Source organism: Acinonyx jubatus, chromosome A3 (assembly GCF_027475565.1).
Source record: "Acinonyx jubatus isolate Ajub_Pintada_27869175 chromosome A3, VMU_Ajub_asm_v1.0, whole genome shotgun sequence".
NCBI lineage: Eukaryota > Metazoa > Chordata > Mammalia > Carnivora > Felidae > Acinonyx > Acinonyx jubatus.
Window position 1 is genome coordinate 101,115,789 of NC_069388.1, and position 26,304 is coordinate 101,142,092.

Here is a 26,304-nt window from a genome sequence, read left to right on the forward strand (position 1 = left end):
CTTTTTTTTTTTTTTTAAAGAAGGGAAGATAAAGTTTATGGAGTATTTTATTTTTAGTAGTGTTAAAACTAGAATAGACACTGTCACTAATTCTCTGCCCCAAATTAAGAGGCAGAGAATCAGAATTACAACTATTTATTGTAGAGACAGAATTTGGAGGCTGGAATGAAAGACAACTGTCATACAAAATGTTGTAGCAAGCAATAACTAAAACACAGAAAGTGTATTTCAAGTTTTGATATGCAGTTCAACCCTCCCAGGGCATTAACCTCCCTCTGATGCCAAGGATCCATAAGTGAGAAAAGCAAATGAGGATACAGGGTTCAGTTCTAGCCTGAGGGATCTATGAAGGTTTCCTGGTTCCCCATTTTCTCACCTGTAAAATAATCTCAGAGGCCCCTTCCAGCCGCCAAGTTCTAATTCTTTTTTTTTTTTTTTTTTTTTTTTGAGTGAGAGTGCAAGAGTGAGCGAGTGGTGAAGGGGCAGAGATAGAGGGAGAGAGAGAATCCATGCTGTCAGCACAGAGCCTGATGCAGGGCTCGATCTCACAAACCATGAGATCATGACCTGAGTCGAAATCAAGAGTTGGATGCTGAACCGACTGAGCCACCCAGACACCCCCCAAGTTCTAATTCTGAGAGAACTGGAAATATTCCAAAAGGATAACTGTTTTCCTGGATTGGTGGTGCTCTTTGTGTACTTTTTTTTTTTTTTTTTTTTTTAAGGAAGAGCTTCATTAGTAGCTAAGTGGTGGGGTTTTTGTTGTTGTTGTTGTTGTTTTACAGATCCCAGAGGTTTTTAGTAGCAGATCAGTCATGCTCCTTGGGGTGATCAGACAGATTGAACACAATGATAAAGTGAGTAACTTTATCAAGGTCCCGAAGGTGAGTGTTCAGAGGTGCTGGGGAAGACACATCACAGGTAAGAAATGCAAAACCTACTTTAGCATTTCTGAAAGGCCCAATCTATGGAAGGGAAACCCTTACTGGATTTTTTTTAAAAGTTTCTTGTTTCATCTCTAAATTTGTTTAATGGCATTTGGTAAGTTAATCAAAGAAAATAATTGTAAAGGCAAGAATTCCAGACCAGAACTCTTCAGAGATATTACTTTGGCACCATCTGCTGGGTAGCTTTTAAAAGTTTCTCTGTACATAGACTTCCATTGCAGTTTACTACTTTTCCACAATGACTTAAAGGAAGTGTCAAAATTATTTGTGTCTGAATTGAGTACCATACGAGCTTATGTTAATGGGAATTTAGCTGCAAATCCACTATCACTGAAGGGGCATAACTTGCCCTGGGAAACTTGAACACACGCAAACGCATCTTAGAATTTCAATTTCATGTGGGGGGGTTTATTTCAGCTGGGTGTCTCTCAGTAGCACCTCTGACAACCTCTGATGCATTCTGTGTAACTTCGCTGTATTGTGAAGCTCTCTCTCTCTCTTTGCGGGGAGAGAGAGAGAGAGAGAGAGAGAGAGAGAGAAGGCCTGAGCACCAGGAACTTTAGATTCCGGACCTCAATCCCCTAACAAGCAAACATGTACCTCCTTCCTGCCCAGGACTTTGTGGAAACCCTTCGAGGATGCTTCCCACCAGTGTTAATACTAGCCTTCCATTTGCGAGCAGGGTGACTTTGGGCAAGTTATTTGGCCGTGCTGAGTCTGTTTTCGCCTCTATAAACTCACTGGCTAGACCTACCTCATGGCTACTGAGACCACACGGTTAACAGAACCCGCCACTGCCACTGCGTGAGCATTCCCGGCCCTCCCTAAACCGTCAGCACTGTTATTACAAAAGGCCTGCTTTTCCTTGGGGGGGAATACTCATCTTGGCCGCCCCCAAGGTTGGGAGAATTTCCAAGAATATTCTCCACGTTCCATTTACTTGGGGCAGGATGGATTTTATTTATTAATGGATTAAGCTATGATCTGAGACCATGCTTGCTTCTAGATTTTTTTGACATCGTATAACCTACTTGTGGACCACCGTTTTTTACATATCTCTCCATGTGTTTACATTAGAAAATAGGCAGCTTTTGTCTTCCCTCTCCACTGCTCCCAAATAATCTGTGGCAGAAGCCATCAGCTGTCCACCCAAAGCCATCCTCTCCTTCACAGAGTAGCGGGCAGGCAGTTTGTGTGGCCATGTGACTGTTCGCCAAAGTGACGAGCAACACTTCTGGGTTTCGCCCCCCAAAACTTCCCAGGCTGTCCTTTTTCCTGCTGGCTGCATACAGATGACAGGCCCTAGGAGCTGGAGGGCTCACAAGGCAGAAATAAACTTTGGGTCCCTGAGGGGATGTGTGGAGGAAGGTTACCCCGCCCACCTCTAGGCCCATGTTGCATGGCCACGAAATAAACTTCTTTTTGTCTTAACCTTCTGAAATGTTGAATAAAAAAATAATGCTATAATAAACATTTTTGTGCAGAAGCCTTATTCTATAATTTGAATTTTTATTAAAAAATTTTTTTTATTTATTCATTTTTGAGAGACAGAATGTGAGCAGGAGAGGGGCAGAGAGACAGGAACACACAGAATCCAAAGTGGGCTCCAGACTCTGAACTGTCAGCACAGAGCCCGATGCGGGGCTCAAACTCAATGAATTATGAGATCATGACCTGAGCCGAAGTCGGATGCTCAACTTACTGAGCCATCCAGGCACCCCTATAATTTGAATTTTTAAAAATATCACCAGAATCGGCAGCATTCAAAGGTTATACCCTTCTCTTCACAAAGACTGAATCAATTACATTACTATCATTAATGAGTGTGTTCATCAGACTTTGAAAGCTGAAACAGGTTTTATAAATACATTAGTACAGACTTGTTAATTTAAAAATTTACCCTTTCACTTTGCATTTCTCTGATCACTTCTGAGGCTGAATGCTTTTCCATGTTTGTTAATTAGTTGTATCTCCTTTTTTTAAGACTTTGTTTATGCCCTGCCATCTGTTTGGGTCTATATTTCCTGAAGATTTATATATATAATCTGGCAGTAATAGATATTAGAATCAATCATCTAGAATTTCAGAAAGCATTTTATTAAAAGTCAGAACAAATATTAAGGCACAAAAATACATCAACTTTTTAAAACAAAAATCTTTGAAACAGTTTTGTCCTACATTCAAAGCAACTTCTTCCAAATTATACAATAATTTAACCCTTTTAAATAGAAAAATATAACTTTTCAAACCCCTAAATTTTCTCCTCAAATACACGTTTCCCTAGTTTCTTAACGAAGTACTGAGCTTCTGTATATACTGTACATTTCCTTAAAATCCTATTTTTGTCACTTATATACATTTGATATGTTTAGAACTTTACCTAGTATGTTAAACTTCTCTTTGTAAGTATAAGGCTTGGTGTGCTCTATTGCTCGGTGCACGCTGTTGACCATACAGAGACACAAGTACCAAAAAAACTAGTGAGTTTTAAATCTAGCACAACAGCTCTCCCCTTTAAGTTAGTCATGTATAGCTTGTAAAGCTTAGTGCAATAGACTCAAACCCCTTTTATTTATTTTTAAAAGAAACTCTGCCCCCATCGTGGGGCTCGAACTCACGACCCCAAGATAAAGAGCCACATGTTTACTGACTGAGCCAGTTGGGCACCTGAAACCCCCTTTTAAAAAAAGATACAAAAATCAGTCTTATGTGTACATTTTTCATACTCTCAGTCCTGACATTATGGTAGTGCAAACATAATGTACTGTATCACAGAGGAAAAGTTGGTTTTCTCTATAGGATACGAAAGATTTAAAAATTATTTTCTTTACAGGAAAAGTAAGGGAACATCATCTCTCAGGCTTAAAAAATTCATACATTCATTTATTTTTCCTTATTTTTGAAATAAATATACTGTCCTTTAAAGCAGATAATTAAATCCTAATCTAACTCAAATCATGAAAATTCCCTTTGACGCAGATTTCACATATCGTATAAATCTAACACGAGTTGCATTAGAACACGTAAGCATTTTGTCTAGGAACACATAAAACTGGACTCACCCTCAGATCCTTTCATCTGGTTGGCTCCCCAAGAATAAACTGGTCTGATAGCCTCAAAAGCTTTGAGGACCAGTTCCTGACCACTTGTTGCAGAAGCGGGGTGACGAGCTGTACGATGGCCCTGGTTGTAACTTCTCCCCAGTGCCCTTCGTACGAACCACAGCTGTAGCCTGAGGACACCCCCTTCTGTTTACGGGGGTTGGGGGGGCTAAGAGGGCCCTCCGTAGGAATACTCAATTCAGGTCATTATAAACACCAACTGGTGCCACAATTGTCACTGAAAGTGACAGAGAATATGCCCTTTGAAAAACATTTCTGATAAGGTTGTCAGGAGGGAATCCTGCTTTCTCTAGAAGATGAAAAAAGTTTGCATTTCAGCCTATAGCTGAAAGCAGTGTTTTCGGACGCACTACTGAGGTTATGCCAGAGGCAGTCTCCCTTATTAACACACTTCACATCGATGCCCCACTCCTGCTCCGCTACATTTGGAACTCCTACTGGCTGGAAGCCCAGGACTCTGCATTTCAAAATTCACCTGGAGCTGAGGAGTTGGGGGTCTGCCTCTAACTCTGGGAGTGGTAGATAAAAGCAGGACCTAGAAGGCAGGGTCGCCTCTAGCCCTGCAACAACTGGGCCCGGGGTAAAACACAGCAAAACCAGAATGGACACAAATGCTGGGAAATGTAGTAGGTAGGGGCCCATTATTGTGTCAAAAATAGAAAAAAGGAATGGAACTCACACTGTTAGCCACTCTTTTCCTAGGAAGCATGTCCCAAACTGTTCAGTGTTCCCTATGGAAAATAAATCTGAAAGTATCTTTCAATAGATATTACTACTAGCGATCTTTCTTACTAATCCCTATGAAATGAATAAATGAGAAGTAAATTGAAAAAGTAGGCTTTTGAAAGGACAATTTTGTGGCTTCATAATGAAAAAAATAATAAAGGTTATATTTAAGTGTTTGTACTGGTTAAGACTTTAAGTGCTTCTCAAACTCTTCTGAAGCCATTCTCAATTCCCAAGGTTAGAACTCCTTCAAAGAAAGATATGCAAAATTCTAACTTTAATTCCTATCCTATATGTCCACGAGCCCTGTATCTTTGGTCATGAAAGCAGCAAAACATTCACATTTCCATCATACTACATTCAACTACCTTTCAAGTTTAGAATGTTCTGCATTAAAAAAAATATTAAAACAAAAAAATTTCAAATCATACATTACATATATAATATGTAACAAAATGAAGTATAAAACATGGTCGAAGGTCAAGAAATTAATTACAAGATTAATAGTGATGTACTGTACAGACAATACATGTTTTATTATAAAATCAAATAAACCAAGATTATGTAAAGGATGTTCTAGGGTCTATAAGGCTCACTGGTAACGAATCTGCCAGCTTGCCGGGGAGAAAGTGCTCCCCATCTGGCCACGTGTCTACCAACTGCCCCACACAGATTCAGCAGCAGCACGTGAACACGTGGCCTGAATGAGGGGATAGTGGGAGGGCAAATCCTTAGAAGTGACCTTCAAGACCTTATTCCTGTGTACTTCTGTTCCCCTGAGCTTAGAGAGGACCTACCTCTGTGATTTGATGTGCATGGTGATATTTACAAACAAGGACCTTGTGCAGACCCATATGTGTGTACACACACACACGGACACACACACACACACACCAAAACTAACCCTATCAACATGCTTATGTTCTACGGTTAATCAAGTTTTACTTGATATCAAATCACTTCCATATAAAAGTCAAAGAACATTATTATTGCATCTAGTAACTAGAAACCTAAGAGATGGAGATGCTGCTTTACCACACTTCAGAAGAATCACATCCTCTACCTCAAAGGTTAGTGAGTGGAAGAATAGAAGTGTTCACGTAAAAAATATTTTTAAATCTGGAATTGTCATATTTTCCAGAGAAAAGAGAAAGCCCAAATCCACATCCCTGCCTCCTTTTAGCTAAGAGCATTCGGGCATATTTCTTTATCATAATACTTCTCTTAGATTATTTCCAAATCCAGGCAATTTGGTGGACATTAAGCTGACATTTAAAGTAGCTTAAAAGGGGTGCAGAACCCTCCTACCACCTGAATTCTTAATTTTAATACATAGATTTCCAAGATAATGCAATAAAAACTTGTTGCACTAGATCAAAACAAAGCTCTCTTTCAGTCTTGAGGAAGTCCTTCACCGTTAACTGGGTTTCATTTATATGGGTTCCAATCACATTATCTTTTCTGAAGAGAACATTTTTTCTGCCATTTCAGATCTGGTCATGATTTCCTTTAAAAAAAAAAAAAAAAAAAAGATGACATACTTCCAAATGTTGATGCTCCTTCCAGAACATAACAAAATTCTCTAATCTTTCACAGTCACAATTTTGTGGGGAACTGCATATATTTCACGATATACATAGAAACAGTAGATTCAGAAAATAAACACTGGATAATCTACACTTCTAGTGATGTCTGGCCAATATCTGTTGACAAGTTTGGAAAACTTTAACATCCTGCTAGCTGGAAAATGTTTCAAGTTCAGAGTTACCAGTGAGAGGCAGAGATGGGGCTCACGTGTTTTTCTCAGGCATGGTTGATCCACGGATGGATTCGCCTCGCTTTACACAGTTCATGTATTTTGAAATTATACAACTATTTACCAAATGATTACTCTAAGTGCCCTTTACAAAGTAATTCTCCATCATGTCTCTTTCTGTAGAATTCTAAATCCTGAAGTTCAATTGCTTTGTAGCCAGGTGCATGTCTATGGCAGCCCCCTCAAAACTTCCCGCTACTGCCAGATCAACGTGCCAACGGCCAAAGTCATTTCCCTTCAGTGAACAGAGCAGCAGCTGCTCTCCTGCTCTATAGCCACCACCTGAATTACGCCTCAGTTACCACTAACTTCCTCCCTTACTGTTCCTGCCCATAAGTTAGAGTTCTCAATATCCATCCTCTAATTCCTACTACTCAGACTTCTTCCTGTTTTGGGCCACCCTTCAATGTCCAGACGATCTAGAACTCAATTTCCTCCTCCAAACCTTCCCAAATCCACAACCTCGATTCAAATTTCCTGCTTAGTAAATGAGAATGAGTAGAAACTCTAATACCTTAGCAAAATATCCCAAGTAGAAGAAATTAATTTAGACAAACTGCCACCTTAAAGTATTCTAAACTCTTTACCCACATAGAAGATGTTAGAAAATCACAGACTCAAAATCTCATGAAACAATTCTCCCTCCCTTTATACCAACAAGCACTTATCTTGCTCCTGTTTTAAATGAGGATCTAGCTCCTTTAGGTTTCATTGACAAATCAGTGCAGTCTTCCAGGCTGCTCGATTTGTAATTGTTTTACAAAGTAACTTTCAGAATTTCTTTCTGAAATATATTTCTACTTTGTGAAAATAACAGCACCAAGAAAATAAGCAAAAAATGTATTTTACCTCATCTGAATCCACTAACACTGGAAGAGCTCTGAAACAAAAACAGGTAACGATGTTATTAACAGGCTAGTGTATGTATGAAGGCTGAGTACAGGCATATCCCTGTGATCTGTAAATTCTCACTCCTGGATGGACACAGCTGACAGAAGTAAACACCGAAGCTCACCAACGCACACAAAGAGGAATTTTCATACTGTTCTTAATAGCCCCCAACCTGAAAATAACCAAATGGGTAAACTGTAGTGTATCCACACAACGGAATACTACACAGCAAAGAAGCTGAACGGATTACTGAGGGATGAATTTTTTAAATCTGACACAAATAATTGACAGTTACAGACATCAGGACAGCAGCACCTTTCAAAAAGTGGAATTGTGATTTAGGAGGAAAATAAAGGGGTTTTTAGGACACTAGTGATGTTTTATTTATTTTTTATTTGGGTACTAGTTACATGAGTGTGTTCATATTGCAAATTTATTGAGCTTAGGATTCTGTACTTTCCAGAATGTGTGCTATACTTCAAAAAATTTCAGTTAAGGGGCACCTGGGTGGCTCAGTCGGTTAAGCATCTGACTTTGCTTAGGTCATGATCTCACAGTTCGTGAGTTCAAGCCCCGCATCAGGCTCTGTCCTGTGAGAACTTAAGAGGGATGAATAAGCTTGACTATAGTAATCATTTCAGTGTCCATATGTATATCAAATCGTCATGTACACCTTAAATATATACAGTATATTAAAATAAACAGAATCCTACGACCCAGCAATTGCACTACTAGCCATTTATCCATGGGATACAGGTGTGCTGTTTGAAGGGACACATGCACCCCCATGTTTATGGCAGCACTATCAACAATAGCCAAAGTACGGAAAGAGCCCAAATGTCCATTGACAGATGAATGCATAAAGAAGATGTGGTATATATATATATATACACAATAGAATATTACTCAGCAATAAAAAAGAATGAAACCTTGCCATTTACAACTACATGGCTGGAACTGGAGGGTATTATGCTAAGTGAAATTAGTCAGAGAAAGACAAAAATTATAAGACTTCACTCCTAAGAGGACTTTAAGATACAAAACAGATGAACATAAGGGATGGGAAACAAAAATAATATAAAAACAGGAAGAGGACAAGACAGAAGAGACTCATAAATACAGAGAACAAACAGAGGCTTACTGGAGGGGTTGTGGGAGGGGGGATGGGCTAAATGGGTAAGGGGCACTGAGGAATCTACTCCTGAAATCACTGTTGTACTATATGCTAACTAATTTGGACGTAAATTAAAAAAAATTAAAAATTAAATTAAAAAAACCAAACTAACTAACTAACTAAATAAATAAATAAAATAAAGAGAGGGGCACCTAGGTGGATCAGTCGGTTAAGCATCCAACTTTGGCTCAGGTCATGAACTTGCAGATCTTGAGTTCAAGCACTGTGTCAGGCTCTATGCTGACAGCTCAGAGCCTGGAACCTGTTTCAGAGTCTGTGTCTCTGTCTTTCTCTGTTCCTCCCCTGCTCTCATTCTTGTCTGTCTGTCTCTCTCTCTCAAAAATAAATAAAGATTAAAAATTTTTTTAAATAGAGGGACACGGAAACATATTAGGAAAGGTATTTATGGAATCAAGTACTTGCTTAATTCCCATACCATCATTACCACTGATGGGGTGTCTACTGGGGGTGGGGGGTGCTAGAAAGAGTTCTACAATACAGCCTTTGCTTGGGAAAGAAAACACAGATAAAAAAGAAAAGCCGAGAGTAGAGCCCCACCGTGTGGTAGATCTCCCTCACAGAGAGTGAGCCTGAAGGGAAAGTCTATACGCCAGAGCTACCACATGCAAGTCCCCTCCCTGTGAGACTCCAGAGAACGCCACTTACAGAGCAGTCTATGGTGAAGGCAGAAGAAAGAGAAGCAAGAGACTAACTAGGTGTGAGAAAGGGGCCACGTTAGACTGTCTGGAATACTACTATCAAGGAAAATCCAGGGGAGAAGACTGCTTTCGGGGAAACTTGAACCAGAACCTGAGAGACCCAGAAGACAGTCGTTGGATGCTCAGTACTGTTTGGAGGTAAACACTAGCAATCTCAAAAATGCTTCCTCCGTGAGGTTAATGATTGTTGAAAACTTGGTAAGATGTATTCAGTGCATTGAAGAGGGAGGTGAACTCCGCTAAGCTGTCCTTTATGGCTGATCAGAGATAAGGAAAAGTGATAATCTGTTCAAATTGTCCTAAGACAGGCAAACAGAATTTCATACTAAACAGAAACTGTCTACATGGAAGTAAATGGGAGCAGGGAAAGGAAAGAACAGTATATGAAAATGTTATCCTCTCTGCCAATCCTGCTGGTTTCTGTTGTGGAAACAGCTACGTGGAATTCTTGCTTCACATTATCAAACAGAACATTGCGTCAAACAGAACATTGATCCTGATTAGCTCAAAGTTCCCGAGGGGCTTGGTCTATACTTGGCCGAAGCTCATGTTTTTCCTCCAAAAGCTTCCCCACCATACATGGTATTGGGGTTCCATGTGTTTAAAAAAAAAAAAGTTTTACATATGTTTTAACTTTTTTATAATAGAAAGTTGAAACAAGATAAAGTGATTCTAATCCTGAAAAACTTAGATCAGAAAGGGCTGGAGTTGGTTATAGGCCACAAGCATTCACGTGGTTGTTGTACAGTGAAAAATGAAGAAGGAAAGACCAAGGCAGGGCTGTGTTCTCCTTGTAGTCTGACATGACATTAGTCATTCACTAGTGATGGGGCCTATCAAAACATATGGAGATACAAGGTTCGAAAAGCACATGACGGAACATGAAAGTTATCTCTTTATACGATATACTAAATTTTAGACTCAAACTTTAACAAAAGATATTTACACATCTGTGAATGAAGAGGGAATATTTTCTTCCACCCACTTCAAATCTTCATCCTGTAAAAATAAATATTTATATATCAGCATTTGCTTAGTATGACCTGAAAGAATTGTAAAATATAATGTATATAAAATGTAAGCATTTAAATTCAAACGCATGATTCTTGTCATTTCTACATATCCTAAGAACTTGGCACTTATGCCACACAGAAATTATGCCAGTATGCTCTTAAACAGGCAAACAAACAAAAACTTGGATTTCAGAATTTTTTACTTCTTGGTTTTCTTTACATTAGATGCACAGGTGTTGATTTTGGCTTTTTTTTTTACCCTGAAAAAACAGAGTAGAAACACAGAGTCGATTAATGAGAAAATAGCAAGAATATTGATTTGTATTGGTTTTTTACTCCCAGCATTCATTATGCCTCCTAATTTGTTCAAGTTTTTATATCATGAGTTTATAATTTTTCAACCGAAAAAGATGACAGTGCAAATACTCTAATTTTACAAAAGCCTATTTATTTCTATGCTTGTATTTACACTCATCTCTCTGCGGGAGACAAGAGAAGGAAAACAGGTCAGTTGGGGAATCTGTTTTTTAATAGATGCTTACTTATAGTTATCTCATTGGGACAAAGAAAAATAAAAGGTATACTGAATATTTTGATTTATACTATAAAATAAATAAAAATGTTTCTTTGTGATCTACCCGGCTACATGGAATACTCAAGTGTCAGTTACATCTTGCTCACCTAGACAGACAAAGCAGCTGAGCCAGTATTAACAGGAACCCCAATTCTCATGAGATAAGGCTTCTGATCAACAGCTGACTGCACTTAATTTTGGGAAATGAAAAAGTATTCCTTTGATGTTTTGGTAAGCACTGAGTTTTAAAATAAAGTGGGATATACTGTATATCCCTAAAATAAAAGGAAAATATCTTTAAAAATTTGAAGTTTAATAGCTCTAACACCAGATAATTAAAACTGTTGTAATTTTTCTAAAGTTTAAATCACCATAAAACTACTCAAAGAACACATTTTACAGAATTATTAACAAAAAATGAAAAGATTTACTGAACAGATTAACCTATTCTCATATATCATCTGTTCTGTCAGAACTTACAAGCACACATAAATTTTTATATTCTATTAATCACAACATATACAATTATAAGAAAGCAGAATAGAAAACTGTGAGAGGCATTTCCACTTTGCTTAATATGCATAAAATATTTAAAAACTCATCTCTACTCTCTATTTAACCATTTTATTCAAGCTTCCAGCTTTATATAAAAAATGCTAATTTTGTCAACTACACAGGCAACACATAAAATCCTTTCCTAATAGATACCAAATGTTATCTGAAATGGCTTCAAAAATCACTTCAAAATGCTGAACAATTAACAAGCTTCTACTATAACAAAGATTCTCGATCTTTAATGTACATATGAGTCATCTATGGGATCCTGTTAAAAAGTAGATTCAGATTCAGTAGGTCTGAGGTGGGCCTGAGACTACATTTCTAGCAAGTTCCCAGGTGACGCTCATGCTTCTGGTCCAAGAACAGCACTTGAGAAGCAAAGATCTACAGTAGTTACAATCATCAGACTTAACTACTATCACTAATTGGTAAAACTGATTTTCATACAAAAAGCTTTCATACTAAGGTAGAAAATGTTTTCCTGACGGTCAATGAATGTGACACAGACTCTATTAAATATATACTATACTCACAAAATTATCAGAAGTAGCAGGTTTGGCTGTTCCATTGGAAACCATTTTTGAGACTCTTAATTTTATTCCTTCAGCTACGAGAAACATGATAGAGATAAATATCTAAAATTATAAAATATCATTTTCCTTCATGTTTAATAACTCAACAAAGATTTATATCTACACATATATATCTATATAGATTTATAAATATTAATTATATATTTACTATATATATTTATTCTTATTTTTTTAATGTTTATTTTTGAGAGAGAGAGAGACAGAGACAGAGACAGAGTGTGAGCAGGGAAGGGGCAGAGAGAGAGGGAGACACAGAATCCATAGCAGGCTCTAGGCTCCAAGCAGTCAGCACAGAGCCCAACATGGGGCTCGAACTCACAAGCCATGAGATTATGACCCGAGCCAAAGTTGGACGCTTAACCAACTGAGCCACCCAGGTGTTCCTTAAAGGAGAGGTAACAGTGGAAGCTTCGGGCAGGGGGCTGGCTTTAACATACCACTTGGAAATGTAGGAGGGATGGCAAAAATCAATAGATTTCACAAATGTTTGCAATAACAACCAGGTTTTTAAGATGCTAGTTTGAATTCCCATTTTAGAGGAGTTTAAACAAACAAGCAAACATACAAACATATACATGTATTTCCTTAGATAGTTTCAATATATTTTAAAGTTTATGGATTTAAAAATTTATGATTTGCAGTATCATATTTAGGAATAAATCACGTCTTTGTCTATGCCTTTTCCTCGCTGACACATACATTTTGGAATGTGCCTATGGTATAAAATAGGAAAGAGAAGGATTTTCTCCTTTCCTATTGGACCAAGGCTCTCCTTTCTGTGAGCAGTTTCAGCACAGGAGAGGTTGAAAGCATGAGTCCTGGAACCAGACTGCCTCACCCAGGATTCTGGCTCTCCCTGGACAACCCTGGGCAAAGCAATCGCCTTTCTGCAACTCAGTGTCCCCAGCAACACAATGGGATAATACTGATAGCTACTTCATAGGGTTCTCACGAGCATTAAACAAGTTAGCATATATAAGGTGCCTGACACTTAATCTATGTCCCACAAGTATTCACTTTGTAATATTGTATAATTACAATATTGTAATATTGTTATTATAATAATTTGCAAATAGTGCTTCTCCATAAACATGGACAATTGATATATTATGACATATATGATATATTAAGTTGATATAATGAGTGAAAATGAGGTTCCTTGATCAAAAAATATTTCCATGGGGCATTTAAAATCCTAACATTTGAGATCTATTCTTTTAAAGGGGCAAACACTGATTTTTAAAACTTAAGTACAATATATATAATACACAAATTTAATGTTTATTTATTTTTGAGGGTGTGAGCAGGGAAAGGGCAGAGAGAGAGGGAGACACAGAATCCAAAGCAGGCTCCAGCCTCCGAGCTCTCAGCACAGAGCCCAACACGGGGCTTGAACCCATGGACCACGAGATCATGACCCGAGCTGAAGTCGGACACTTAACCAACTGAGCCACCCAGGTACCCCTATATAATACACAAATTTTAAGTGTATAGTCTAAATCAAGACACTTAACATTTCCATCATCACAGAAGGTTCTTTAAATCCCTTTCTGGTCAATCCTACTCCCACCAGAAGCAACCATTGTTCTGACTGACATAATCACCATAGCTTAGTACTGCCTGTTCTAGAACTTCGTATATAGAACCATAATCCATGGAGTCTATCATCTTTTGGATTTGATTACTTTCACTCAACATAAAGGTTTTGAAATTTATTTATGTTGTAGAGTGTTGGTTACTTTTGATTACTGAACAGTAGTTGGCTGTGTGGGTATACCACAAATACTTTGTTCATCTGTTGACGGACTTTAGGTTACATCCAGTTTTAAACTATTAAGAATAAAGCCGCTAGGGTGCTTGGGTGGCTCAGTAAAATGTCTGATTCTTGGTTTTGGCTCAAGTCATGATCTAATGGTTTGTGAGTTTGAGCCCGACATTGGGCTGTGCACTGACAGTGTGGAGCCTACCTGGGATTCTCTTTCTCTCTCTCTCTCTCTCTCTCTCTCTCTCTCTGCCCCTCCCCTGCTCACACACTCTTCTCTCTCTCCAAATAAATAAATAAACTTAAAAAAAATAAAGTTGCTGAAAATAATAATGTACATTAGTGTCTTTTTGTGAACATCTGCTTTCATTTCTATCATTTCTTCTGGGTAAATACCTTGGTGTGGAATGGCTGGGTTGGACGGCAGGTATATTTTTAACTTTTTAAGAACTAATTTTTTTTTTTAATGTTTACTTATTTATTTGGAGAGAGAGAGAGAGAGCGCACACATGTGTGTGTGAATAGGGGAGGAGCAGAGAGAGGGGGACAGAGGATCCAAAGTGGGCTCTGCACTGACAGCAGGGAGCCCAATGTGGGGCTCAAACTCAGGAACCGTGAGATTATGACCTGAGGTGAGATCAAGAGTTGGAGGCTTACCCGACTAAACCACTCAGGCACCCCATGAAATTTTTATGTCTTGAAATTAGTGTAAGCCCATTAATTTTATTTTATTGAGATATAATTTCCACACTATAAAATGCACCACTTTGAAGTGTACAGCTCAGTGAATTCCAGTATAGCCACGGAACTGTACAACCATCACCACTAATTTCAAATTTTCATCACCCTAAAAAGAAACCCCATACCCATCAGTAGTCACTCCCTACTGATGCCTTCCACCAACCCCTGGCAATCACCAATATATTTTCTGTCTCTATGGACTTACCTTTTGTGGATTTCTCATATAAATTTTTTTTAATTTATTTTAAGTTTATTTATTTTGAGAGAGAGAGGGAGAGAAAAAAATTCAAAATCAAAGAACCTGGGATTTGAACATCAGATTTCTTTTTTTTTAATTTATTTTTAATATTTATTTATTTATTTACTTATTTATTTATTTATTTATATGAAGTTTATTGTCAAATTGGTTTCCATACAACACCCAGTGCTCATCCCAAAAGGTGCTCTCCTCAATACTCATCACCCACCCATAAATTTTTTTTAATGTTTGTTTATTTTTGAGAGAGAGAGAGACAGAGTGCAAGTGGGTTAGGGGCAGAGAGAGAGGGAGACGCAGAATCCAAAGCAGGCTCCAGGCTCTGAGCTGTCAGCACAGAGCCCGACACGGGGCGTGAACTCAAAGGTGTGAGATCATGACCTGAGCCGAAGTCAGACGCTTAACCGACTGAGCCACCCAGGAGCCCCTTGTAGATTTTTCATATAAATGGAATCATAAAATTTGTGATGTTTATGACTGGCTTCTTTCACTTAGCATAATGTTTTCCAGATTTGTCCATGTTTAACTACAAGAATGTTTTGACTCTTCTAGGTCCTATGCTTTTTCCATATACATTATAAAATCATTTTAACCACTTGTATTTTCTTTTTTTTTAGGTCAGTTAGAATTATGATTGGGATTGTACAGATTCTATTGATCAATCTGTGGAACTGACTGCTTCATAATATTGAGAGTTGTTAACTCGTAACCGTTACATCTCTATACTTATTCTCAGCAACTGAATTATGTGTTGATGTTGCCTCAACAAATGATTAAAGTATTATGGTAAAATTAATAAAATGATAAAATGCTATGGAGAAATTAATTGAAAGATGAAAGTAGCACTAAAATTATAACTAGAAATGCTTTGGGCATGACCAGGAATTAACAGATCTGTATATTTCTCAAGAGCAAGAAGAGGTGATTGAAGGAAATTTAGCAATTATCATTAAGAAGATTATTAGGAGCTAAGCACAATATAAACTAAATTATTAGTGTGAAAAAGTTTACTTACTTTAATACTTAAGGCCTTAAGAGCAAATAAGTATCAAAAGCTCACGCTGCACTAACAATCTTGAAAATTTCACTACTGGGGTGCCTTGGTGGCTCAGTCGGTTAAGCGTCCGACCTCGGCTCAGGTCATTACCTTGTGGTTCGTGGGTTTGAGCCCCGAATTGGGCTCTGTGCCGACAGCTCAGAGCCTGGAGCCTGCTTCAGATTCTGTGTCTCCCTCTCTCTTTGCCCCTACCCCGCTCATGCTCTGTCTCTTAAAAATAAATAAACATTAAAAAAATTAAAAAAAAAAAAAAAGAAAAATTCATTTTCATTACTGACTTTTCTTTTGTGATTATCTACCATAATAGAGGTTTTTGCAGATATAGTTTGAAAATTATTTTAATAGAAAACAGTGTATGTGATTTTGCCTCACAGGTAAAGGTACAATACAATGGTCATTTAATAAGAAAACATATCACTCACTTAAATTCTCAGATGTTACCATGAATTCTTCAATTTCATCATCAGAATCATCAATTAATGGCATGAAGGCATATCTACACCAAAACCAAGAAGGAATAGTGTTATCAGTGCATTTAAATCTGTTCAGTTTTCAGTTTATAGCTAACAGTGTCATTGCATACAAAGATATCTACATTTTTACAATTTCTCATAAATTCACATAACAAAAATTTAATTATTTTACTCTCAAATTAGGAAAGATTACTACCAATGAAACAGTGAAACTGGAGCACCCAAACCCTGCTGACAAAAGCATAACTGGATAAGATCTTGCTGGAAAGCAGTTCTGCAACATACAATGTTCAGGGAAGGGGATTTTCTGTACATTTTTTTCCATGTCAGGTTACCCTCCTTGCCCACTACGTGTTAATTCCTCCCCTAACAAAAGATAAACTGCTAATCTGACTGGTGAAAACAAAGCATACTGACTGAGCCACATTTACTAGGTCCAACAGCATTCAGAAAGCATTGGTGATAATAACAATAATCCTAGAAACAAAGAGCCTAAAAATTAGGGACTGCTTCCATAAATTATGCTACATTCATATTATGAAGTGCCACAGAGTCATTAAAAATAATGTGGTAGGTCTTGGGGTGCCTCGCTGGCTCAGTCAGTAGAGCATGCGACTTTAGATCCAGGGTTGTGAGTTCAAGCCCCACACTGGGCATGGAGCCTACTTAAAAAAAAAAAATGTGGTAGACCTATACAGGTTGATATGGAAAGATAGATCTCAGACAAGAAGGTGCAGAACAGTGAATACATGTATAGAAGTACCTATGTATAATTATTATCGTACGCTTTTAAAAACAGAGGAAGAAACACACACATGGGTAATATACTTTTTCATTTTTCCCTGGAAGGGCATACAAAAAACCTCATAGTACTTTCCCTGGGGAAGAGGAAGGGGCAAGGGAAGGGGGGGCTTCCCATCACACGCAGTCAACGGTGCAGCCTGAACTTACCATTTAAGCTCCTTATGATTTTGGTCCCATCCTTCCTTTCCAGCTTTATTCCCTTCCAGTGTAAGTAGTATTCACCAAAACGCATGCCTCAGTGACCTCCAAAGTACACCATGTTTGTCTCCACTACCTCAGAAAATGTACATTCTTTCCCGGCTCAGTCTTTCACTGCTCTGCTCCTTTCCTTAAGGCGTAACATAAGTGCTGCCTTTTCATGGAGTTTTCCTCATCCATCTTCAGTCTTACCCCTGGACTTCTAGTTTATACATCTCTTATTTCACTTTCTTGCATTACGTCTGTCTCCCTACTTGACTGTATTCTCCTTTAAAAGCAAGGGCTACCTCTCCAGTTTCTATATAAATGTGTTTCTATTTGAACACAGTAGCAGTTACCCACAAATGCTTGCCAAACTTGAATTTTCCTACGTTAGGTACCTCTGGTTGTTTGCTGATGGTCTCCACAAAAACATTATCACAATAAGGATAAGCGAAAAAAGGAAGCTCCAGAATGCATCATCAACCCAACGTTCCATCCAATCCTGTAACAAGGACAATTCAAACACGAAATGTCAATCTTCTGATAAACAACATAGGTTTCCCGAATAGTGTACAATGGCAAACACTAATGAAGTCTTTCCGAGCAGTGAGTCTTCCAAATAAGCACGTATTTTTTTTAAGAAAATAAAAATAAGAAATGCTATATCTTGAATTTGAATTTAAAGGGGTTTCAGAGGTCATTTCATCTATTTTCTAGATGACAACAGTCATGAGGCAGGTTAACAGGAGAGTTAGAAGCAAGTTGACAATGGGTACTTTTTTTTTTTTTTAATTTTCTTTTAATGTTTATTTATTTTTGAGACAGAGAGAGACAGAGCATGAACGGGGGAGGGTCAGAGAGAGAGGGAGAGACAGAATCCGAAACGAGCTCCAGCTCCGAGCTGTCAGCACAGAGCCCAACGCGGGCCTCGAACTCATGGACCGCGAGATCATGACCCGAGCTGAAGTCGGACCCTTAACCGACTGAGCCACCCGGGTGCCCCGACAATGGGTACTTTTGACGTTGATGACATTAGAATTTCTGATGCGAAGATCTCAATGTAGGATTTTTCCCCGTAGGTTATTTTGCTTTTAGTAAGACAGGAGATTTTATTACATATTGTTTGAAACATTTCTAAATGGCTGTTTAACATCATAAATACTCCTTTCCATAAAATCTTAGGGTCAACAGAAAGATTTAGAAAACAAAAACAAAAATCCCAAAGATAAACTTAGAACTCTCAAGTGAAAACACTAAGGTAAGGGGAGGACAAAAAAGAAATTCCAGAAAGTTCAGTTTCTTCTCTCACTAAATTATCCCTGAGGCAGAAGTCCAGGATATTCAGAGGGTTGTTTGTAATTGTTTGTTTAGAACATCGAGACTAGCTCTAGATCAAGAAGCTCCCAAGAGGGCCTTTAAAATTTTTTAAGTCTAAGAAATGTATCTTCTCCTACAGAACCCACCCACCCTCCTGAATATTCATAATACCATCCTAGAAACCTGTCAGACTCAAGGTTTACAGTCCCATTTAGATACAAGATAACCCAATTTCATGGTATGCAAGACAAAAAAGATTTCCTGCTACCTGAAATTACAAGGAAGATAATTATTTTTCAACATATATAAAGGGGGGGTGGCTGAGTGGCTCAGTCTGTTAAGTGTCTGAGTCTTGATTTTGGCTCAGGTCATGATCTCATGGTTTGTGGGATTGAGCCCCGTGTCAGGCTGTGCTGACAGTGCAGAGCCTGCTTACAATTTTCTCTCTCCCCCTTTGTCTGCTCCTCCCCTGCTCATGCTTGCACAATCTCTCGCTCTCAAAATAAATAAACATTTAAAAATATATACAGTATATATGAAGGGAAGTTGAGAAAAGAGCTTAACTGGAAAAGTAGATTTAGGAGGAACTTTTCCAGATTCATTTAAAGGAAGCAAAAGTTCACATAATTCTAGTAAAATAATTAAAACTAAATTGACAAAATGGAAATGCAAGCTGGTGCAGCCACTCTGGAAAACAGTATGGAGGTTCCTCAAAAAACTAAAAATAGAACTACCCTATGACCCAGCAATTGCACTAGTAGGTATTTATCCAAGGGATACAGGTGTGCTGTTTCGAAGGGACACGTTGCATCCCCATGTTTATAGCAGCACTATCAACAATAGCCAAAGTATGGAAACAGCCCAAATGTCCATCGATGGATGAATGGATAAAGAAGATGTGGTATATATATATACAATGGAGTATTACTCAGCAATCAAAAAGAATGAAATCTTGCCATTTGCAACTACGTGGATGGAACCAGAGGGTATTATACTAAGTGAAATTAGTCAGAGAAAGACAAAAATCATATGACTTCACTCACATGAGGACTTTAAGAGACAAAACAGATGAATATAAGGGAAGGGAAACAAAAATAATATAAAAACAGCGAGGGGGATACAACAGAAGAGACTCAAATATGGAGAACAAACAGAGGGTTACTGGAGGGAATGTGGGAGGGGGGATGGGCTAAATGGGGAAGGGGCACTAAGTAATCTACTCCTGAAATCATTGATGCACTCTATGCTAATTTGGATGTAAATTAAAAAAAATAAAAAAAATTAAAAAAGAAAAAAAAAACTAAACTGACAATCTCCACTAAAGTTACCTTTATTTACAAACACAAACTAAAGTACTCAAAATTACCCAAAATAGTATAATTAGAAATGAAAACTGTTTAAATAGGAAGATTATACTTACGGATTGACATTTTGCAATTCTAAATGTCTTAGTCGTCCACACCATAAATACTACAGAAGCTGAAACACACCAAAAAAAAGTCACCTTTGAAGGACACGCAAAACTGAAATAATTTATTATAACAAGAATAATCAAATAGCTTACCCAGTACGGCAAAGATCAGAGTATTTGTAAAGTGCCTGTATAAAGAAAATTTCACCGTGTTCTTTCTTAGCCTTAGAGTCTTCATAGTTTGGGCCAAACTTATAAATATGTGAAAAAAAGTTAAGGAAAACCATTTTAAACAGTAACAAGCAGTTAAAATAAAAACCAAAATAATAATCCTCTACTACATTTCTAAAATTAGTACTGCTAAATATAGTTCCTATAATTTAAAGCTAATAAAAACACAGAAAATATTACTTTAGCCAATACTGTATGATCATGATACTGATTTTATCACGGATTTTGCTTTACAGTTTACCATTGTCTGAACTAAACAAACTTTGAGGAAGACAATAAGCAAGAAGTCCTGTGATGTTCTCCTTCAAGGCCAAGCTCCCAGAACAGGAAAGACCGGTACATGCAGGAAAGGAGTCCCCCTTAGGCCAGATACTCTTACAGATCACATTATGACATGCCCTTTGGCTTGTGCTTTTGTCTCTGTTTCTTTCTTATTTTGTTCTTTCTAGTCTCCTCTTGTTTTATCCTCTGAATGACCATATTAGGTCATCTATCAATTCCATTTATAAATTAAAAAATTTAAATGTCAAATAAATCTGGACTTAAGTCTGGGGAGACTTCATTCAAAAGATTACTGAGACAAGCAGAGGAGGCTCACTGCAATGGGGAGAATGTTCCAAGTCTAAGATCTGCAAGAGTCCCACAGGTCAGGCTGGGCAGGGCTTTGCCTTTGTGGGGAGAGGTAAACAAGACTGGAAAGCCGGTGTGGGGAAGTGGGTGGCGTGACTGGTCAGCTGATCGGGGAAAGACTTTCCCTGAGGTGTGCAGATTCTCAGAAGAGGCCACCGAGGAGGGCTGCGGTGGACGAAAGCTCAGGGCCCTGGGGAGGGAGACCGCTTCGTCTGGTCCAGGCTGGCGTTCTGCCCAGACTGGTCAGGAGGTCTGTGCCTGGCCTGGTCATGGGTGACAAGGGGGCATCTGGGAGTCTCAGGTGAGTCCTATGGAGAAAGGAGGTCCTTTGTAGTAAGGCTTTTCCCGAACACGAAAGGGTGGGGGTTTTGTTAACCGTGGCCGTCTTCCAGGAGTACAGGGATCAGGTGAAGCTCAACACTGACAAGTAGGAAGAAGTAAAAAGAGGCTTCTCCACTGAGCTCCGCGGCAGCTCTCTCTTCGTAAGAGGAAGGTGCTTCCTCTGGAGCACACCACCAAGCTTTGTTTTATGAACCGTATGCTGAAAATTACAGAGCGAAGCCCAAGAACGGAAGTGGCACGTTTTGTATTTTTGCCTATTTTAAATTCCCAATTCTTCATTAGTCAGAAACTTCAGTGTAGTACTCAAAACTGCGACTCAATCTTCCTAAATGACCAAGGAGTAGTCGCAAGAAGATCCATTTCTAAAATAACACAATTCAACGAATGAAGGCTATTGTTAGAATATACAAAAATGCAAATATGCTGTATTCATTAAACATTATCAAGAAAAATTCTTTTTTAAAAATTCCTGAATAAAATGAATTTTCTATGTGAGCAAGCTGGTCTCATTTAATAATTCTAAAGTACTTCTTCGAAGCCCAGGAATAAAAAGATCAAAAGCAAATTCAAAACTGCCTAAACCCCCACTTACCAAGACACTGTTAAATTTCGGCAAAGCTTAAATCATTTCTCCCATTAAAGGGAAGTGGTTACGAAAGCAAACAGGCCGGTTATCGTGGAGTTAGAAGCAACGGGAAGGTGGACGTGCTCTGCGGTAGGAAAAGGATATCCACCAGCACAAGCCAGAGTCAAGGAGAGAGAGAGGGAGGCTGGCCAGAAGCACAAGATCAGAGTCATTTGCCTGCAGCAAAACAGCACAAAATTAAAACAAGCATAAAAAAAAGAGGAAGAGGGCTTCAAGAGAAAAGCTATGGCTTTCAATTTTTCAAGCTATTTTACTTTAGAATCAGATTCTTAGGGGATAGCTATGTTAAGTTCATCCAAGCACAGGAAATGGGGTCATTATACAAGCACTCAATTCTGTGATGTATGTAGATCTGCTTCTTTTGCCTGCCATTTGTAATCATTTAGGAAATCTGCTCTCCTGGGACGCTGGGGTGGCTTAGTGGGTTAATAGTGGGACTTCGGCTCAGGTCACGATATCACAGTTCATGAGTTCAAGCCCCACTTCAGGCTCTGTGCTGACTGCTCAGAGCCTGGGGCCTGCTTCAGATTCTGTGTCTCCTCCTCGCTCTGTCCCACCTCCACTTGTGCTCTCTCAAAAGTGAATAAACATTAAAAAAAAATTTAAAAAGAAATGTATTCTCTGTCGGTACAGAAAATGCAGATTTTTCACTTCCGTCAAGAAAACTGCCAAATAGCCATCTAAAAGCAAATAGGAAATTCAGGTTCAAGCTGAAATGGATACTAAGTGTCCTTTCTCTCACCATGAAACACTAACCAAGATAATTTTAATTTCTGAATTTCTTCATGACTTTTATCACAAACATCTTTATTAAAAATATTAATCATTAAGCAAACTACGTCTTTTGCCTTGTTTTCCTTATCTCCCCACTCCAATTTGGCTCATTATGTGTTGGAAATGGACCAAAGCCAATGCTGTCCATAAAGGTGATAAATTACCCTCATTCACACCCAGATGGAATTTGGTCGTTAGAGCTGCTTGTCTTTGGAATTTTCTGCCAAGTTGCATTACTGTTTTTCCTAGTGAACTACTTTGTGGATGGTTGGTTAAGAACAAGAAATCTTTGAAATACATATCTTGTAAATTACCAGGAAAAAAGATAATACAGATTTAAAATGCAGCATCCACAGCTCAATTAATTGAAGAGCATACTCCTTAACTAATGAAAGGCTCCAAGCGTATCCAATTTTAGAGACAAGACAATTCCAAATTCAGCAGACATCTGAAGCTCACTTTCTAAATGCACAAATGACAGAATAGAAGATCTGGGACCAAAAGCTAGGTTCATCTTCACTGCAATTCTGCCGATCCCAGTGCCAGGTATGTCTATACTGCCCACCCCTTGTCATCAAGTCAGGTGAGCATCCCAACAAGCAATGCGGCTGCAGTGTAGCCGAGAAGGAAGCACAGCCCTTGGGGAGGAGTACTTATAGTTAGGGCACTGTTCCTGGGCAGGACTGAGCAAGGTGTTTCACCTTCTTAATAGCTGAATGTCGTTAAATGTGTTTTCATGGGGAAAACATAAAAATGACACTACAGTAAGATTTATAGCATTCTCTGAAAAGATAACTATAAAATTTAACTATAAATTCTTTCAACAAACTTGGATTCCAAACTAGTAGCTTTGAACAGAAGTACAGCAGATTTTTAAGCAAGTTCGGTAAGAAACAACTCTTTAAATCAGGTATTATTTCTTAACTAGACACCCCTTAGACACTAGAGGATCCATTGATATAATTTAGGTTTTTAAATTCCCTAACGCAGGCAAAACATCCATGGAGTGTATGAACCTTGTGACAAGAGGCTTGACAGCTTTCATTCAATTTTCAAAGGCCTCTCTGATCCCGGCACTCAAAGGAGGCTGAGACCCGCTGCTTTAGAGAGTAAGGAGAGTACAGTCAAAGGTTTTTTTTGTTTTGTTTTGTTTTTAACTTGGAAGCATACTAAAAATTCGCAAACAGGGAGTTTAAGGGGCAGACAGACTGGATTGAGAAGAAAACACCCATGGGGGACTCAGAAAAGGCAGTTAGCAGAACTATGCATGTTTGCCCATCTACAGAAAGGGGGGATCTCTGCAGAGGAGGAACACAGGCAAACTCAAGCCCTCTGGCCTTCCTGTGAGAGACAAACATGAGAAAATGGAAAGAAATTACAAGGAAATGAAATAACATTTAACATGAAAAGGTAAAAAAGACAAGTATTGAAGACAGTGGAAACACAAAAACAAAACTTGGTAAAAAACAAATCCATCTATAGAAAAGAGCTTCATAGAGGATATAAATGCAGAAGAAACATAAAGGTCATATTCTGGGATACACACAGCACTGCCCTCTGCTCTGCCCAGCTCACGCTTTCTTTAGGATTCCTCCCATTTCCAGGAATGTGTAGTAGAGGGCTCTGCTTCGGAGTTAAAGAGAATGGAATTTCCCAGACTCGACTGGAGTCACTGAAGCAGTGAGGAGGGTTCTCCAGGATGGCTCCCCTTGCCACTAAAAAGTTCTCCTGCTGCTACAGTGTAGCTTCTGCCCCATCGGCTTCACTGAACCTGCTCTCCTGCTGTCCCGCTGCGACCTCTGGAATGACCTAAGCCAGGTACACCTTGGCAGCTCATCTCTCTGTAGTACTGGCCACTGTGGACCACCCTACCTTACCCAAGCTCGCCCAGTCTTCACCCCAGGACAATTTCTGGGTTCCTCTGCCTCCTTCCACGCTGGTGTTCCATGCACGTTTCCACTCTGTAGTACTGGCCACTGTGGACCACCCTACCTTACCCAAGCTCGCCCAGTCTTCACCCCAGGACAATTTCTGGGTTCCTCTGCCTCCTTCCACGCTGGTGTTCCATGCACGTTTCCACTCCACTAGGCGCCCTCCTGGTCCTCTCCTCTCTCACTCGTCTACGTGTTCTTGGGTCGCTTCTGCAGGCTACAACCTTGTCTCATGTGAAGATGACCTCCAACTTTCATCACCAGTTCCAATTCCTCTGACAAACCCAGGCTGGGCTTTCCAACTCTCTACTTAACATGAATGGCCCAAGTCAGTTCAAACTTCACCAAGATGGTCCCTTCCCTAGGTTCACGGCCTTGGGGTGGCAAAACTGCCCTAGCCACCCAAATGAGATATGCAAGACTTCTCTTGACCTCTCGCCCTTCTTTTCCCACCCATTCCTACTCAGTCTGTTATCTGGAGTCTCCTTCCCATTCCCTCTGCCCTGTTTCTAACCCTTACCATCTTTTTGTTGGACCGCTACAAATGACTCTTTAGTAGACTTCCTGTCTCAATACTCTAGACCCTCTTTTTTCAGGTCTTTTTTTTTTTTTTTTTAATTATTAAAGATTTTGCTTTTAAGTAATCTCTACACCCAACACGGGGCTCAAACTCACCACCCCAAGATCAAGAGTCTCACATTCTTCCAACTGAGCCAGCCAGGTGTCTCTTCCGGGTCACTTTTAAATATTATTTTCGAGTTCTTTCTAATACAGATTTCATCATGGTATTTGCCGGCACGGTTTTGATTCCTGTCTCCTCTCGCCTGAAGAAGGAACTTTAGACTCTTGAGCACATCATTCTACCTTTCCCTCTGGCCCCAACTTCCACGATTCTCCCACACATGTATACCTTATAGGCCAGCTACTCTGGGACATTCTACCATGGTCCCTGTATTTTCACGCTTCCAACTATTTATTCCCCTCAATATTCCCAGAATGCGTTTTCCCCACTTCTTTTCCTGTTCTCCCAGTCTCAATTTAATGTCACCATCTCTGTGAAGTCTTTCTTGAGTTTTGCACTAGAATTGCTTTCTCTCTTCTCTATTTGCATAGCATCTCTTTACAATGGCAATTACTATCACTCTATTGTTCCTAGTTATGTATTTTTCTTCCCTACCAGAGTAACACAGGAACAATACCTTTTTCTTCTGTCTCCTCAGTATGGGGCACATATTGAGCACTTAAGTTTGCTGAACTAATAGAAAAAGAAAGATATCGTTTGTTTGGGGAATTGTTACTTTTTCACCTTCAACTAAATTCCTGTATTGAGGTTAAAAATAATAATGCATAACTATAGTTCCTTCTATTATAACGGAACAGTACTGAAAGTAATTTGATTTTAATGACACAACAAACTACTTTAGGACATAGTAAAGGATATGAACCACACAAAAATGGAGTCAATAACTGCCAAAATAATGTCACCAAAAATGACAGCTAAATGGTTAGAACCCTGGAAGATAAAAAACGGGGAAAAATCTGAATGTAAAAGTTTCATTCCATTATAGAAATTATTATGTGATAAAGAAAAACAATTTAGCTCATTTCATCATTTT

The 26,304-nt window shown here is 38.8% G+C and overlaps 1 protein-coding gene across 3 annotated transcripts in view; it reads right to left on the reverse strand.

Moving 5' to 3' along the window:
- Positions 1–3,023: 3,023 nt before the first annotated feature.
- TMEM87B (transmembrane protein 87B) overlaps positions 3,024–26,304 on the reverse strand; it is a 49,937-nt gene continuing 26,656 nt past the window's right edge. The window contains exons 11-19 of one of the 3 annotated variants that reach the window (XM_053200929.1): positions 22,064–22,139; positions 20,288–20,392; positions 20,144–20,202; positions 17,805–17,908; positions 16,372–16,445; positions 12,074–12,147; positions 10,342–10,394; positions 7,461–7,491; positions 3,024–6,302 (exon numbers count right to left, since the gene is read on the reverse strand). In XM_053200929.1, the coding sequence (XP_053056904.1) occupies positions 6,243–6,302; positions 7,461–7,491; positions 10,342–10,394; positions 12,074–12,147; positions 16,372–16,445; positions 17,805–17,908; positions 20,144–20,202; positions 20,288–20,392; positions 22,064–22,139 (636 nt within the window). In that variant the 3' untranslated portion in view covers positions 3,024–6,242. Of the gene's footprint in view, positions 6,303–7,460; positions 7,492–10,341; positions 10,395–12,073; positions 12,148–16,371; positions 16,446–17,804; positions 17,909–20,143; positions 20,203–20,287; positions 20,397–22,063; positions 22,140–26,129; positions 26,202–26,304 lie in introns of those variants that run through there. The other 2 variants (XM_015073377.3, XM_053200930.1) reach the window with 2 other exon arrangements.